The sequence below is a fragment of the Oncorhynchus kisutch genome, unplaced genomic scaffold (genome assembly GCF_002021735.2).
Source record: "Oncorhynchus kisutch isolate 150728-3 unplaced genomic scaffold, Okis_V2 Okis05a-Okis16b_hom, whole genome shotgun sequence".
Classification (NCBI taxonomy): domain Eukaryota; kingdom Metazoa; phylum Chordata; class Actinopteri; order Salmoniformes; family Salmonidae; genus Oncorhynchus; species Oncorhynchus kisutch.
This window is the reverse complement of record NW_022261982.1, coordinates 3487886-3505719: the sequence shown is the minus strand read 5'-3', so window position 1 is coordinate 3505719 and position 17834 is coordinate 3487886. Positions and strand designations below refer to the sequence as shown.

At 46.0% G+C, this 17834-nt stretch overlaps 1 protein-coding gene across 2 annotated transcripts; it reads right to left on the bottom strand.

Moving 5' to 3' along the window:
- Nucleotides 1–1053: 1053 nt before the first annotated feature.
- On the bottom strand, nt 1054–17274 carry LOC109890513 (cystathionine beta-synthase-like). Of its 2 annotated transcripts, XM_031813262.1 has the most exons (15): nt 17145–17274; nt 10595–10894; nt 9543–9649; nt 8955–9089; nt 8542–8621; nt 8214–8418; nt 7704–7795; nt 6296–6421; nt 6132–6216; nt 5756–5861; nt 4975–5052; nt 4131–4265; nt 3645–3753; nt 2691–2775; nt 1054–1527 (listed from the first exon to the last, which is right to left on the bottom strand). In XM_031813262.1, exons 2-15 carry the CDS (start codon nt 10885–10887, stop codon nt 1400–1402), a joined length of 1764 nt encoding a protein of 587 aa, XP_031669122.1. In that variant the 5' UTR covers nt 10888–10894; nt 17145–17274; the 3' UTR covers nt 1054–1399. The 2 variants fall into 2 exon arrangements, with proteins under 2 accessions (XP_031669122.1, XP_031669123.1); XM_031813263.1 differs by lacking the exons at nt 1054–1527; nt 2691–2775 and adding an exon at nt 3332–3472.
- Nucleotides 17275–17834: the final 560 nt, after the last annotated feature.

The following is a 17834-nucleotide window of genomic DNA, read 5'->3' as shown; positions in this document are numbered from 1 at the left end:
GGACAGTATAAAAATGGGTTGTGGGTTGGATTCCCACGGGGGACCAGTTGGGGGGGAACAGTATGAAAATGGGTTGTGGGTTGGATTCCCACGGGGGACCAGTTGGGGGGGGGGGGGGACAGTATGAAAATGGGTTGTGGGTTGGATTCCCACGGGGGACCAGTTGGGGGGGAACAGTATGAAAATGGGTTGTGCGTTGGATTCCCACGGGGGACCAGTTGGGGGGGGGGAACAGTATGAAAATGGGTTGTGGGTTGGATTCCCACGGGGGACCAGTTGGGGGGGGGGGGGGGGGGGCAGTATAAAAATGGGTTATGGGTTGGATTCCCACGGGGGACCAGTTGGGGGGAACAGTATGAAAATGCGTTGTGGGTTGGATTCCCACGGGGGACCAGTTGGGGGGGGAACAGTATGAAAATGGGTTGTGGGTTGGATTCCCACGGGGGACCAGTTGGGGGGGGGGGGGGGCAGTATAAAAATGGGTTGTGGGTTGGATTCCCACGGGGGACCAGTTGGGGGGGAACAGTATGAAAATGGGTTGTGGGTTGGATTCCCACGGGGGACCAGTTGGGGGGGGGGGGGGGGGGCAGTATAAAAATGGGTTGTGGGTTGGATTCCCACGGGGGACCAGTTGGGGGGGGAACAGTATGAAAATGGGTTGTGGGTTGGATTCCCACGGGGGACCAGTTGGGGGGGAACAGTATGAAAATGGGTTGTGGGTTGGATTCCCACGGGGGACCAGTTGGGGGGGAACAGTATGAAAATGGGTTGTGGGTTGGATTCCCACGGGGGACCAGTTGGGGGGGGGGGGGGGGGGGGCAGTATAAAAATGGGTTGTGGGTTGGATTCCCACGGGGGACCAGTTGGGGGGGGGGGACAGTATGAAAATGGGTTGTGGGTTGGATTCCCACGGGGGACCAGTTGGGGGGGAACAGTATGAAAATGGGTTGTGGGTTGGATTCCCACGGGGGACCAGTTGGGGGGGGGAACAGTATGAAAATGGGTTGTGGGTTGGATTCCCACGGGGGACCAGTTGGGGGGGGGAACAGTATGAAAATGGGTTGTGGGTTGGATTCCCACGGGGGACCAGTTGGGGGGGAACAGTATGAAAATGGGTTGGATTCCCACGGGGGACCAGTTGGGGGGGGAACAGTATGTCCTCACTATCTGTAGGTCGCTCTAGATAAGAGCATCTGCTAAATGACTCACATGTCATGAGAAAGCAGCAACAACAGTTTGTCCACCAATCAAGTTCATACGACCTCATTCTTTATATTGTCGTTAATATCACAGTGTGTTTGTGTATGGCTGTGAGCTGTAGGTGTAATTAACGTGTTCCATGTGTGTGTGTACACGAGGTGTTTGTGCGCACATGACCCCAGCCGTCACGGGGACACGGTCACAGGTCACTGCACTCAGAGAAGGACCTCTCCCTCTTCTCCCTGGCCGTGACGAAGTTGAGCAGGTCGATGGCCGTTACCACACCAAACACCATCTGCTTCAGGCTGGGGGAGCCGTCCGTCAAGTCTGAGAGTAGGAGAGGGAAGGATAGAGAGGGTGGCATTAGCTCCCTCTTACAACCATCATTGGACGAGGGGAGGGTGGGGTTATGGTTGGTTACAGGCCCAAATCAATGTTGGGACCAAACAACGGAGGACTTTGAGACTGGCACATACAGTGCAATTGTAAAGTACTCAGACCCCTTGACTTGTCCCACATTTTGTTACGTTACAACTCTAAAATGTATTAAATAGTTTTATCCCACCATCAATCTACACACAATACCCCCTAATGACATCACAATACCCCCTAATGACATCACAATACCCCCTAATGACATCACAATACCCCCTAATGACAAAGCAAAAACAGTGTTTTTAGAAATGTTCGCTAAGAAAGTTTATTCTTTTAAATGACATTTGCATAAATATTCAGACCCTTTACTCAGTACTTTGTTGAAGCACCTTTGGCAGTGATTACAGCCTTGAGTCTTCTTGGGTATGAGGCTACAAGCTTGGCACACCTGTATTTGGGGTGTTTCTCCCATTCTTCTCTACAGATCATCTCAAGCTCTGTCAGGTTAGATGGGGAGCATCGCTGCACAGCTATTTTCAGGTTTCTCCAGAGATGTTCAATCTCTACAGACAAGTCCTTCGACCTCATGGCTTGGTTTTTGCTCTGACGTGCACTGTCAAGTCTGGGACCTTACGTAGAGACAGGTGTGTGTCATTCCAAATCATGTGGACTCCAATCAAGTTGTAGAACATCTCAAGGATGATTCAATGGAAACAGCAAGGACCTGAGCTCAATTTCGAGTCTCATAGCAAAAATTCTGAATACTTATGTAAATAAGGTCTTTTTTTTGTTTGTTATAAATGTGCAAAAATTTCTTGAAACCAGTTTTCAGTTTGTCATTATGAGATAGTGTGTAGATTGACGAGACTTCTTATTTATTTAATCCATTTTAGAATAAGGTTGTAACGTAACAAAATGTGGAAAAAGTCAAGAGGTCTGAATACTTTCCAAATGCACTGTATACCAGTCACATGCACACAGCAGACATTAAACCAGACTGGTTTAAATGGGTTCAGACCACCTTACCACCTTGTTACTGCCCTCAGAAAAGGTCAACGAACCTTCACTCCTCTTATCGCAACATGTTCACCATTATAGCAGGCAGAAAGACTTACATTGGATCTGTTCGTGTACCACCAGGGCAAAGTGGTCCGTCTCCAGGATACGAGAGAGCTTCCCCAGGTTATCAGTCAGACGGATCTGAGAATAGGATGAGAGGTGAGGTTATCAGTCAGACGGATCTGAGAATAGGATGAGACGTGAGGTTATCAGTCAGACGGATCTGAGAATAGGATGAGACGTGAGGTTATCAGTCAGACGGATCTGAGAATAGGATGAGACGTGAGGTTATCAGTCAGACGGATCTGAGAATAGGATGAGACGTGAGGTTATCAGTCAGACGGATCTGAGAATAGGATGAGACGTGAGGTTATCAGTCAGACGGATCTGAGAATAGGATGAGACGTGAGGTTATCAGTCAGACGGATCTGAGAATAGGATGAGAGGTGAGGTTATCAGTCAGACGGATCTGAGAATAGGATGAGAGGTGAGGTTATCAGTCAGACGGATCTGAGAATAGGATGAGAGGTGAGGTTATCAGTCAGACGGATCTGAGAATAGGATGAGACGTGAGGTTATCAGTCAGACGGATCTGAGAATAGGATGAGACGTGAGGTTATCAGTCAGACGGATCTGAGAATAGGATGATACGTGAGGTTATCAGTCAGACGGATCTGAGAATAGGATGATACGTGAGGTTATCAGTCAGACGGATCTGAGAATAGGATGAGACGTGAGGTTATCAGTCAGACGGATCTGAGAATAGGATGAGACGTGAGGTTATCAGTCAGACGGATCTGAGAATAGGATGAGACGTGAGGTTATCAGTCAGACGGATCTGAGAATAGGATGAGACGTGAGGTTATCAGTCAGACGTAAAATAAGAGAGGACCGTTTCATCATATAAACAAACATGGGTGATTTCAGTGTGTGTGAGACCTATTTGCACTACTTACAGAAAAAGTGTGTGTGTGTGTGTGTGTGTGTGTGTGTGTGTGTGTGAGACTGACCTGTTTGAACTGGGTGTAGATCACCTTGTTGACTGGGTCTGAGGGTTTGATCTTCCCAGCCAGCACAGAGGCTAGCATGTTCCCCAAAGTAACCATTCCTAGGACCAGCCTACACACACACAGTTATTTTAGCAGCAGAACAACACTAACCCATGGATAATGTCACCAGAACAGTTGAATGACTTGAATCAGATGGTCAGTGTCCACAGGTGAAACATGGGTTAACAACATTTACAAATCAACAATACTAATGAATTGAATTCCAGGGTTATTTCAATGGAAGATATCTTCAGATTCTCTACAATCATTTAATTTCTTCACCATGAACTAGTAAGCGACACAAAGATAATGGATATGTGCAAAATGGCACCCTATTCCCTACATGGTCAACATTAGTGCCCTATGAAGGGAATAGGGAGCCATTTGGGAAACAGCCTCTGGTTAATGAAAGAGGCAGGAGATGAGACAGTGGAGGAGGACACCCACCCAGCCTCGTCCACTACAGGGGCCTGGTCAAAGCCGTTCTCCTTCAGGATCTTGATGGTCTTCTGACAGCTGACCGTGGGCAGGACGGTCAGAGGGGCAGAGAGGTTCAACCCCTGCAGCTTCAGGTTCCACCACCTGGGGAGGGAGAGAGAGAGAAAGAGAGAGAAAGAGAGAGAAAGAGAGAAATAGACAACCAATTAAATAAATAAAAACAAAAGACAACCTTTAAAAAGGCATAATATACAGACATCACCCCACAATTGCCTGGTTGCTAAAATACTACAATTTACACCTGATATCAGTTTGTGACAAAACAAGCAATGTGCAAAATCATTGTACCATCTAAACCGCTGTGAAACATATTTTCAATTAACAAAATATATAGTATTTAACTGTTTAAACCTGGTGTACCAAACCGAAAGTAAAAGACGCAAAACTACACTTAAGGACAGGAAGCACAGAAATAGCACAGATCTACTACTTCTTAGACTTGCTTCCAATTTGAATGACAGATCTATAACTCACATTTCTATGTGAGTTTGGTCAGGTCGCCCATAGAGCTACATATTGCACCTTTAAGAGAAAACTACAAACAAATAGAAAATGAAGCACTAGATGAAGACATGCTCAGAGGGTTTATTCAGACACAGACCCACCAGGGTTTATTCAGAGACACAGACCCACCAGGGCTTATTCAGAGACACAGACCCACCAGGGCTTATTCAGAGACACAGACCCACCAGGGCTTATTCAGAGACACAGACCCACCAGGGCTTATTCAGAGACACAGACCCACCAGGGCTTATTCAGAGACACAGACCCAGCGGGGTTTGTTCAGACCTACCAGGGTTTGTTTACCATGATGTCTGACTCCTTCAGGAAGCCTTTCTGGAACATCCACTTGTCACTCAGGAACTTGGTCCTGAAAAAAAGAGAAGAGTTGTTGTTGGTTACTTCATCCTCTAGGAACAGCTGTTAAAGGTTCAGATTAAAGAGAAGGGTTGTTGGTTACTTCATCCACTAGGAACAGCTGTTAAAGGTTCAGATTAAAGAGAAGGGTTGTTGGTTACTTCATCCACTAGGAACAGCTGTTAAAGGTTCAGATTAAAGAGAAGGGTTGTTGGTTACTTCATCCACTAGGAACAGCTGTTAAAGGTTCAGATTAAAGAGAAGGGTTGTTGGTTACTTCATCCACTAGGAACAGCTGTTAAAGGTTCAGATTAAAGAGAAGGGTTGTTGGTTACTTCATCCACTAGGAACAGCTGTTAAAGGTTCAGATTAAAGAGAAGGGTTGTTGGTTACTTCATCCACTAGGAACAGCTGTTAAAGGTTCAGATTAAAGAGAAGGGTTGTTGGTTACTTCATCCACTAGGAACAGCTGTTAAAGGTTCAGATTAAAAGAGAAGGGTTGTTAGTTACTTCATCCACTAGGAACAGCTGTTAAAGGTTCAGATTAAAGAGAGGATCATGAATCAGTGATTCCCACGAGGCAACAGCTGCAATATTCAGACATGGCCACAAGGGCCCAGGCTAAGCTAAACGCTGACAGATCATTAGATTCACTATAGGACTACAGTATATTATAGTCATAATATAACAGTATATTCTAGACCCTGGTTCCTCACATGTAGTTGCGGATGGAGTCTGGCAGGATGACCACACACCGCTGGCCCTCCTTCAGGTCCTTGGCCACCCTCACCGCTGCTGCCATGGCCGTGCCCGAGCTGCCACCTGGCACAGGGGACAAGAGACGGGCACACTGGTTGGCATGATGACCCGTAGCCAGGTCAACCCATAAATCAGAACATGACATAGGTGGCGTTCCAGGTGGTCTTTATTGAAGTGGGAATGTGCAGATATTCCAGTCCCTGGAGAAGTACTGAATGTCTCAGGAACCGCCTTCATTTGATGTGCAATACGGATGACCTGCAACACGGCCACAGAGTCCTCACTGGTGACAGTGAGATGAATGACAGAGAAACAGAACGGTGACAAACGTACCACACAGCAAGCCCTCGTCTCTGACCAGCATACGGGACATGTTGAAGGACTCCTCATCGTTGGACTTGTACCAGCTATCCACCACCTACAGGTAGACACACCCTGGTGAGGTAGTGTGTGTGTGTGTTTAAGTGTGTGTGTGTGTGTGTGTCCAGCTGACTCACTGATCTGTCCAGTACAGTGGGGATGAAGTCGTATCCGATGCCCTCCACCTCGTACTGGGTCTTGTCTGTCTTGTTCAGCTCCTCTGGTTCTGCCAGGATGGAGCCTTCAGGGTCCACACCGATGATCTGACCACACACACAGACAGAACCATACCAAACAGAACCACACCACACCAGACAGAACCACACCAGACCAGACAGAACCACATCAGACCAGACAGAACCACACCAGACCACACAGAACCACACCAAATCACACAAGATCAGACAGAACCACACCAGACAGAACCACACCAGACCAGACAGAACCACACCGAATCACACAAGATCAGACAGAACCACACCAGACCAGACAGAAACACACCAGACAAGACCACGCAGAACCACACCAGACAGAACCCCACCACACAGAACCACACCAGACCAGACAGAACCACATTTTTATTTATTTTTATTTTTATTTCACCTTTATTTAACCAGGTAGGCTAGTTGAGAACACCTTTATTTAACCAGGTAGGCTAGTTGAGAACACCTTTATTTAACCAGGTAGGCTAGTTGAGAACACCTTTATTTAACCAGGTAGGCTAGTTGAGAACACCTTTATTTAACCAGGTAGGCTAGTTGAGAACAAGTTCTCATTTGCAACTGCGACCTGGCCAAGATAAAGCATAGCAGTGTGAGCATACAACAAAGAGTTACACATGGAGTAAACAATTAACAAGTCAATAACACAGTAGAAAACGAAGGGGGGTCTATATACAATGTGTGCAAAAGGCATGAGGAGGTAGGCAAATAATTACAATTTTGCAGATTAACACTGGAGTGATAAAAGATCAGATGGTCATGTACAGGTAGAGATATTGGTGTGCAAAAGAGCAGAAAAGTAAATAAATAGAAACAGTACGGGGATGAGGTAGGTGAAAAGGGTGGGCTATTTACCAACATCAGACCAGACAGAACCACACAGAACCCCACCAAATCACACAAGATCAGACAGAACCCCACCAGACAGAACCAGACCAGACAGAACCACACCAGACCAGACAGAACCACATCAGACCAGACAGAACCACATCAGACCAGACCACACAGAACCACACCAAATCACACAAGATCAGACAGAACCCCACCAGACAGAACCACACCACACAGAACCACACCAGACAGATCCCCACACCACGTCAGACACAAGTTAACACCCAGTAAGGACGGCCATAGCCTGTGATCAGAACCGTTTCTATTCCGTCATGTTGAAGTAGTGAATGTGAAGATCCAAGTTGAGACTGATTCTATTTGTATGGATCTTTCCATACTCTAATAGCAATTTCAATTGAACTGTCCCCAACCCTAGTCAGAAGCCACCTGGGGATGGGAATTGATTCCAGGTGGACACCCAGAGTTCACTCACCTGGATGTTTGGGCACCTCTCCTTCAGTTTGCGGGCAACGCCAGTGATGGTGCCGCCTGTGCCAGCGCCTGCCACCAGCATGTCCACTTTCCCTGCCAGGTCACAGACAGATGGTTTCAGATCATGAACAGTGACTCTATGAGGGCTACAAGCCCACACAACTGCTCAGACAATGCTTTGCTGTTGACCAAAACCACTAGTTGTACCTTATTCAGACACACTTGTATAACAGCGATTCTCAGCTAGTGGATGACGACAAGGTTTTGAATGGGTAGCAGGTGTCTGAGTAATAAAAATAAAAAAGTGTTTTTAAATATATTTTTTTATTACTTATTCTGTGAAAAAAATCCTCCAGTCTGAACCTAAACCAGGTAGAAAGTGTATAGAAATTATGAATTTACATTTCTAAATAACTTAATCTCTGAACAAATTTTCTTCAATCACAGTATTTTAAGAGAGAGAATGCCAGCAAGACAAGAGAGGAGGGAGCCGAGAGGAAGTCTGTCTCACCATCACACTGCTCCAGTATCTCCTCTGCTGTGGTGTCATAGTGGGCCAGGGGGTTACTAGGGTTACGGTACTGGTCCAGGATGTGAGAGTTGGGGATCTCGTTCTTCAGACGCCAAGCCACGCCCACGTGAGACTCTGGCGAATCGAAACGAGCGCTGGTGGGAGTACGGACGATCTCTGCGCCCAGGGCTCTCAAAACATCCACCTGGGTGCATGCAGACACACACAGGCAGCGTTTTCATGACCACTTGTGCAGACTTCACAATCAAATAGGTCCTGTGAAAGTCCCAGAGGGGAGATTGATGAGGCAGACGTACAGCAGTCTTACCTTCTCCATGCTCATCTTCTCAGGCATGACAATGATACAGCGGTAACCCTTCACAGCTGCAGCCAGAGCCAGACCGATACCTGTCACACACACACAGGGACACACACACACACAGGGACACACACACACACAGGGACACACACACACACAGGGACACACACACACACACACACACAGGGACACGCACACACACACACACAGGGACACACACACACACAGGGACACACACACACACAGGGACACACACACAGGGACACACACACAGGGACACACACACAGGGACACACACACAGGGACACACACACACACAGGGACACACACACACACAGGGACACACACACACACACACACTTCAGTGAATCTACCACTAGTGAGACACATTCCTATTCATTTACTGAGACACACACAGTTACCTGTATTGCCTGAGGTGGGTTCTATGATGGTGTCTCCTGGTTTCAGATGTCCTGCCCTCTCTGCATCCTCCACCATACGCAGACTGATCCTATCCTTCACACTGCCGCCCGCGTTGAAGTACTCACACTTGGCCACTGCACAGAGACAAAACAGAACGGTACACACTGGATCACACACACAGATTCAAATGTTTTTAATTCTGAATTAAAATAGCACCTTGTCTGAAAACATCTGATAATGTAACCAGACCTGGGTCAAACATGTTCATCTCATTTAGTTTAGAGTTTGCACTTTTGTAGCTATTTTTTTGTACACTATGTCTGCCTCAACAGAAAGAGACATGGAGGGAAGACAGCCTTGAATACGGTCTGAACAGTATTCTCAGGACTATGTCTGACTGGCAGATAATGCAAGGTTCTGGGATAGGTTTTATCATGGAGGCACGAATACATTGGTAACTCTCTGTGAGAAAAGTTCACAGACAAGGCTGAAACATTGAGTGGGAAACATTTGCACCCATGTAGCAAGTTAAGGTTCAACCATTCATCTCAAAAGGGTTCTGAGAAAAGACTCCCTGATAAACTCACAGACTTCACACTTGAGGCCGAAGGTCTTGGGGATCTTGTTCATGCGCACCAGCGGGGTGTCACCGATCCTCCGGAGGATGTTGGTGAGGATTTTAGGAGCTTTGGTCCTGGAAGAGGGGAGTTTATGATGTCACTGACTTACTTACTGTTGAGGGTTACCAGTCTTACTTACTGTTGAGGGTTATACCAGTCTTACTGTTGAGGGTCATACCAGTCTTACTGTTGAGGGTCATACCAGTCTTACTGTTGAGGGTCATACCAGTCTTACTGTTGAGGGTCATACCAGTCTTACTGTTGAGGGTCACCAGTCTTACTGTTGAGGGTCACCAGTCTTACTGTTGAGGGTCACCAGTCTTACTGTTGAGGGTCACCAGTCTTACTGTTGAGGGTCACCAGTCTTACTGTTGAGGGTCACCAGTCTTACTGTTGAGGGTCACCAGTCTTACTGTTGAGGGTCACCAGTCTTACTGTTGAGGGTCACCAGTCTTACTGTTGAGGGTCACCAGTCTTACTGTTGAGGGTCACCAGTCTTACTGTTGAGGGTCACCAGTCTTACTGTTGAGGGTCACCAGTCTTACTGTTGAGGGTTACCAGTCTTACTGTTGAGGGTTACCAGTCTTACTGTTCAGGGTCACCAGTCTTACTGTTCAGGGTCACCAGTCTTACTGTTGAGGGTCACCAGTCTTACTGTTGAGGGTCACCAGTCTTACTGTTGAGGGTCACCAGTCTTACTGTTGAGGGTCACCAGTCTTACTGTTGAGGGTCACCAGTCTTACTGTTGAGGGTCACCAGTCTTACTGTTGAGGGTTACCAGTCTTACTGTTGAGGGTTACCAGTCTTACTGTTGAGGGTTAGTAGTCTTACTGTTCAGGGTTACCAGTCTTACTGTTCAGGGTCACCAGTCTTACTGTTGAGGGTCACCAGTCTTACTGTTGAGGGTCACCAGTCTTACTGTTGAGGGTCACCAGTCTTACTGTTGAGGGTCACCAGTCTTACTGTTGAGGGTCACCAGTCTTACTGTTGAGGGTTACGGTTAGGGTGACCAGTCTTACTGTTGAGGATGGGTGTGGGGGGAGTCGGCGTGGTTGCCCCCCAGTCTCCAGGTGCACCGGCTGGGAAGGTCGGGACGGATCCACTTCCTCTCCCCCACCGCCTGGATGGTTCCAGTCACGTCCACCTCTAGCTTGTCTCTGACGCCCCCCTTGGTTGGGAGTTGTAACAGCCCTTCCTGGACCTTGGAGGATCCGTTGGCGTCCCCATTGCCGTTGGTGACGCGTAGCCTGGCAGCGTGCGGGCACACAGGGCCCAGGACGCTGCTGTCTTTAAGGGAGGGGACCGCAGGCATGTCTCACCTAGGAAGTTAAATGGCACATGGGCTAGTAAATGGCACGTAGCCTCTGTCCTGCTCATAAGCACAGATCTAGGATCATATTCCCCTTACCCCAGTCCTAATTGTAACCGTTAGCTGGACAATAAGTGATCTGACCCTGTATCAGTGGTTTGGGGCTACTTAAGAGTCCGGTCTGAGGGACAGGAGCAGCAGAAGGCCACTCTTCAGAATATTTGAGGGAATCGAGGAGCTGCTGCTGTTGTCTGTCTCATAATATACACACTGCTGGACAGACTGACGACTTCAAACTAATTACAGTCAGGAAGACATTAAGAACATTCCTGACAAAAATGACAAAAAAAATGTTAAACGTTTGACCCCAAGAGGCCTAGTGAGGTCATATTAACCTGCACACCTGACACCACCATGCCATGCTGTACGTCCCTCTGAAGAGTGGTACTGGGAGCCCCACAGTTCAGTTACAAATGACTCAGGCAGACGCACTACCTCAACACGTTTGATGTTTAAGTCAGTGAACATCCTCAGGTCAATGAAAAAAACAATCACTTAAAATATGCGAAAGGCCAAATGCGAGATTGGCTCCTATACCGGAGTTGCTAGACGTGAGGCACTACAATTGAAAGAATTGACCCCTGTTCAGAAGGGCTAATCATTAATGGAGATAATTGTGTGTGTCCAGCTATTTTGTATTGCCTAAAGACCCAGGGTTATAGAAGACAATGTCCTGTCCCTAACATATTAACAAGACAACATACTGTCCCTAACGTCTTAACAAGACAACATACTGTCCCTAACATATTAACAAGACAACATAATGTCCCTAACGTCTTAACAAGACAACATACTGTCCCTAACGTCTTAACAAGACAACATACTGTCCCTAACATATCAACAAGACAACATACTGTCCCTAACATATTAACAAGACAACATACTGTCCCTAACATATTAACAAGACAACATACTGTCCCTAACATATTAACAAGACAACATACTGTCCCTAACATATTAACAAGACAACATACTGTCCCTAACATATTAACAAGACAACATACTGTCCCTAACATATCAACAAGACAACATACTGTCCCTAACAAGACAACATACTGTCCCTAACAAGACAACATACTGTCCCTAACGTATCAACAAGACAACATACTGTCCCTAACATATTAACAAGACAACATACTGCCCCTAACGTATCAACAAGACAACATACTGTCCCTAACGTATCAACAAGACAACATACTGTCCCTAACATATTAACAAGACAACATCCTGTCCCTAACGTATCAACAAGACAACATCCTGTCCCTAACGTATCAACAAGACAACGTCCTGTCCCTAACATATTAACAAGACAACATACTGTCCCTAACGTCTTAACAAGACAACATACTGTCCCTAACATATTAACAAGACAACATCCTGTCCCTAACGTATCAACAAGACAACATCCTGTCCCTAACATATTAACAAGACAACATACTGTCCCTAACATATCAACAAGACAACATACTGTCCCTAACATATTAACAAGACAACATCCTGTCCCTAACGTATCAACAAGACAACATACTGTCCCTAACATATTAACAAGACAACGTACTGTCCCTAACGTATTAACAAGACAACATACTGTCCCTAACATATTAACAAGACAACATACTGTCCCTGGAAGGACATTGACCTCATCCCGTCAGTTGAGGATGCCTGGTCATTCTTTAAAACTAACTTCCTCACCATTTTAGATAAGCATGCTCCGTTCAAAAAAATGCAGAACTAAGAACAGATACAGCCCTTGGTTCACTCCAGACCGGACTGCCCTCGACCAGCACAAAAATATCCTGTGGCGGACTGCAATAGCATCGAATAGTCCCCGCGATATGCAACTGTTCAGGGAAGTCAGGAACCAATACACGCAGTCAGTAAAGCTAAGGCCAGCTACTTCAGGCAGAAGTTTGCATCCTGTAGCTCCAACTCCAAAAAGTTCTGGGACACTGTGAAGTCCATGGAGAACAAGAGCACCTCCTCCCAGCTGCCCACTGCACTGAGGCTAGGTAACACGGTCACCACCGATAAATCCATGATTATCGAAAACTTCAACAAGCATGTCTCAACAGCTGGCCATGCCTTCCGCCTGGCTACTCCAACCTCAGCCAACAGCTCCGCCCCCCCCGCAGCTACTCGCCCAAGCCTCTCCAGGTTCTCCTTTACCCAAATCCAGATAGCAGATGTTCTGAAAGAGCTGCAAAACCTGGACCCATACAAATCAGCTGGGCTTGACAATCTGGACCCTCTATTTCTGAAACTATCCGCCACCATTGTCGCAACCCCTATTACCAGCCTGTTCAACCTCTCTTTCATATCGTCTGAGATCCCCAAGGATTGGAAAGCTGCCGCAGTCATCCCCCTCTTCAAAGGGGGAGACACCCTGGACCCAAACTGTTACAGACCTATATCCATCCTGCCCTGCCTATCTAAGGTCTTCGAAAGCCAAGTCAACAAACAGGTCACTGACCATCTCGAATCCCACCGTACCTTCTCCGCTGTGCAATTGGGTTTCCGAGCCGGTCACGGGTGCACCTCAGCCACGCTCAAGGTACTAAACGATATCATAACCGCCATCGATAAAAGACAGTACTGTGCAGCCGTCTTCATCGACCTTGCCAAGGCTTTCGACTCTGTCAATCACCATATTCTTATCGGCAGACTCAGTAGCCTCGGTTTTTCGGATGACTGCCTTGCCTGGTTCACCAATTACTTTGCAGACAGAGTTCAGTGTGTCAAATCGGAGGGCATGCTGTCCGGTCCTCTGGCAGTCTCTATGGGGGTGCCACAGGGTTCAATCCTCGGGCCTACTCTTTTCTCTGTATATATCAATGATGTTGCTCTTGCTGTGGGCGATTCCCTGATCCACCTCTACACAGACGATACCATTCTATATACTTCCGGCCCGTCCTTGGACACTGTGCTATCTAACCTCCAAACGAGCTTCAATGCCATACAACACTCCTTCCGTGGCCTCCAACTGCTCTTAAACGCTAGTAAAACCAAATGCATGCTTTTCAACCGTTCGCTGCCTGCACCCGCACGCCTGACCAGCATCACCACCCTGGATGGTTCCGACCTTGAATATGTGGACATCTATAAGTACCTAGGTGTCTGGCTAGACTGTAAACTCTCCTTCCAGACTCATATCAAATCATCTCCAATCGAAAATCAAATCAAGAATCGGCTTTCTATTCCGCAACAAAGCCTCCTTCACTCACGCCGCCAAACTTACCTTAGTAAAACTGACTATCCTACCGATCCTCGACTTCGGCGATGTCATCTACAAAATTGCTTCCAACACTCTACTCAGCAAACTGGATGCAGTTTATCACAGTGCCATCCGTTTTGTCACTAAAGCACCTTATACCACCCACCACTGCGACTTGTATGCTCTAGTCGGCTGGCCCTCGCTACATATTCGTCGCCAGACCTACTGGCTCCAGGTCATCTACAAGTCCATGCTAGGTAAAGCTCCGCCTTATCTCAGTTCACTGGTCACGATGGCAACACCCATCCGTAGCACGCGCTCCAGCAGGTGTATCTCACTGATCATCCCTAAAGCCAACACCTCATTTGGCCGCCTTTCGTTCCAGTTCTCTGCTGCCTGTGACTGGAACGAATTGCAAAAAAAAAAAAATAATAATAATAATAATAATGAATAAAAAAAATCCGCTGAAGTTGGAGACTTTTATCTCCCTCACCAACTTCAAACATCTGCTGTCTGAGCAGTTAACCGATCGCTGCAGCTGTACATAGTCTATCGGTAAATAGCCCACCCATTTTTACCTACCTCATCCCCATACTGTTTTTTATTTATTTACTTTTCTGCACACCAATATCTCTACCTGTACATGACCATCTGATCATTTATCACTCCAGTGTTAATCTGCAACATTTTAATTATTCACCTACCTCCTCATGCCTTTTGCACACAATGTATATAGACTCCCCTTTTTTTCTCTACTGTGTTATTGACTTGTTAATTGTTTACTCCATGTGTAACTCTGTTGTCTGTTCACACTGCTATGCTTTATCTTGGCCAGGTCGCAGTTGCAAATGAGAACTTGTTCTCAACTAGCCTACCTGGTTAAATAAAGGTGTTCTCAACTAGCCTACCTGGTTAAATAAAGGTGTTCTCAACTAGCCTACCTGGTTAAATAAAGGTGAAATATTTTTATTTGATTTTTTTCAACAAGACAACATACTGTCCCTAATGTATCAACAAGACAACATACTGTCCCTAACGTATCAACAAGACAACATCCTGTCCCTAAGGCATTAAAATGGTACTAATTCTTTGGATTCCCAGACAGAGTTCAGTCTGTTGTGTTGCTCCTGTCTAATACTAATAGGCTGTGTACACTTCCAAGCAGCTGTTCAAATGGACCTCTTTCTGAACTGCACTGAAGACACAAACCTCGCCTGAGTGGCTTGACACCAAATGACCAGCACACAATAAACCCACCAGAGAGCATTGTGTCCTTAGGAAAACAACGTACGGTTGGAGACAGAGAGAGACCAAAGGAAACGTTCCCTCCTGAGCCAGCGCATTTCTTAATGGGACTACTACTGCTGGTCATGCTACAGCTGTTACAGGGTCTGTCTAACTACTGCTATGGCAGATATGGGAGCAGAGGTTTGAGTGTTCCTTGGGTGAGTTCATTTGCAATCTGATCCCCGTTGCAGACAGGTTCACTGAGTGGCAATGAGGCTGAGTTGAGGCTGAAATGTTCAGCGGGTTGTGTTACCTCACAGCTGGCCTTGCATGTGTAACCAAACCAGTTGAGCAGACACCCTCCAGACCCAACCCACCGGTTGTAACAGTTACTACATGAGATAAACTGCCTTTAGAGCTTCTCTCAACAGATATTCTCAATACCTTCTACCACAAAGTATGTTATTTTTAAAAATCTCTTTCAGAATTCCCAAAAGTGGAATTAAACGATAGTGTGCGATGATATAGAGCCTGGCTAAAAACAAGGGTAAATAACAAAAAGGACAGGATTTACAACCATATAATAATACATATAACTGCCCTACCAAGACAGTGTCCAATAACGCCTGTCATAACTATTCAGAGCCATGAAGGCCATAGCGGCAGGTAGCCTAGCGGTTAGAGCGTTGGCCTAGTAAACGTAAAGGTTGTAAAAATCGAATCCCCGAGCTGGTGAACATCTGTCGTTCTGCCCCTGAACAAGGCAGTTAACCCACTGTTCCTAGGCCGCAATTGATAATAAGAATTCGTTCTTATTAACGGATTTGCTTCGTTAAATAAAGGTCAAATAAAATAGCGGATTAAACACCATGGTGAAGGAAGTTTCTGACGACTCTGTGGAATCGAGCTCTGACTAGATTGGCTCTGCCTCTGAATAGTTATGACAGGCAATGTCTTTTTAGGGCCATACTAGAAACGTATAGTCATGGCACAAGAGTGCACTCATCTATGGCAAATTGTGGTGGGCAAAATGAACTAATGGTGCAGCTCAAATTCATTACCTGCAGCCCTCTGTCACCAGAACAGAAATAGACAACAAATGTGATGGAGGATTCACAGGTATACATTATAACTTCATTTCTCAACACAAAGCGATCTTGTATTCAGGTAACTGATGATAGACAGTAGGACCCAGAAATAGTCCCATATGGTGGGTCAAAGGCAGATGTTTGTGTGTGCCTTTTTGCTAACCCAAACCAGTTTCCTAAATGTACCATCATTTTCCTTTTTATTTCACCTTTATTTAACCAGGTAGGCTAGTTGAAAACAAGTTCTCATTTACAACTGCGACCTGACCAAGATAAAGCAAAGCCGTGCGACACAAACAACAGTTACACATGGAATAAACAAGCGTAGTCAAAAACACAATAACTCCTAACCTACTGTACTACGAAAAATCTAATCGGACGCTAATTTGACAAACGTTGGAACCCTTCTAGCCATGACCCCATATGGTCGGGGGTTTATGGACTCCGGAAATAAACCATGTGCTTGTTTAAAACACGAACGGTCATTGTTGTACCCACCTCTTACTATTATTTTGATTGCCATGACTCAGTAGGTAGGTACAGCATAATTATACAACTTTACAAGGACACATAACCTTATTTCGATGAATGGAACATGGCAGCATAAAATAAATGTGCATTAAAAAAAGTTGCACTCACATCTTCATGCAAGTGGTCGATCAGTTTCAACTTACCTATGTATCTGATGGTCTAGGAATCTGGAGAGGTAAAGAATCTTCCTCCGGTGATAGAAAGAGACTTACAACAGTTGGATAATAAAGATGACTATCAGCGCGAGGAGGTTAGCCAATCGTTGGGGAAGAATGCATGTTTAGGGCGCACTTTGATTGGCTGCAGCGAGGGAGTCTATTTCTGCCCCTCCTCCAATAAGAGATGCAGATTTGGTGAAACAAGTAGTACATGGCGAAAACGTATGGAAGTTTACCAGGGATCTATTTATATTCATTTCCAAAAAGTAAAGAACCTTCTCAAATGTTAGTTTCAGAAACATCGGAGCCTATACGCAACTCGCGCATCCCATTGTGCCATTCAATGCGTTAACGTGCCTTTCACGCATGGTTTATGGTCGTAAATGGTTGTTTTTTTATGTCACTATTCTTTGTGAGGACTGTATTTTTACAACTGTTGATCTTGGTTGTCCAAGGTCATTTCCATGCGTAACCATTAGACATAATACGGATGGATACATTTGGGTACACGGTCATAACATTTGCTGAGTTCAAAACTGGGTACTCGGAAAAATAGGTTCAATCATGACGTCAGTGACCTTCAGGTCGGAGTCTAGAAAGAGGCTGGAGTTCGAGTGACCATTCAAAAGATTTTTCCCAGTCGGAGTTCGTTTTTCCCCCCACCGAGTTCCCAGT

Coding starts and splice junctions, on each gene's coding strand:
- LOC109890513 (XM_031813262.1), bottom strand. CDS start 10,887: ATGCCTGCGGTCCCCTCCCTTAAAGACAGCAGCGTCCTGGGCCCTGTG. Junction 8,622..8,954: donor ACCCACCTCAGGCAATACAG/GTAACTGTGTGT, acceptor TGTGTGTGACAG/GTATCGGTCTGGCTCTGGCT. Junction 7,796..8,213: donor GATACTGGAGCAGTGTGATG/GTGAGACAGACT, acceptor GTGACCTGGCAG/GGAAAGTGGACATGCTGGTG.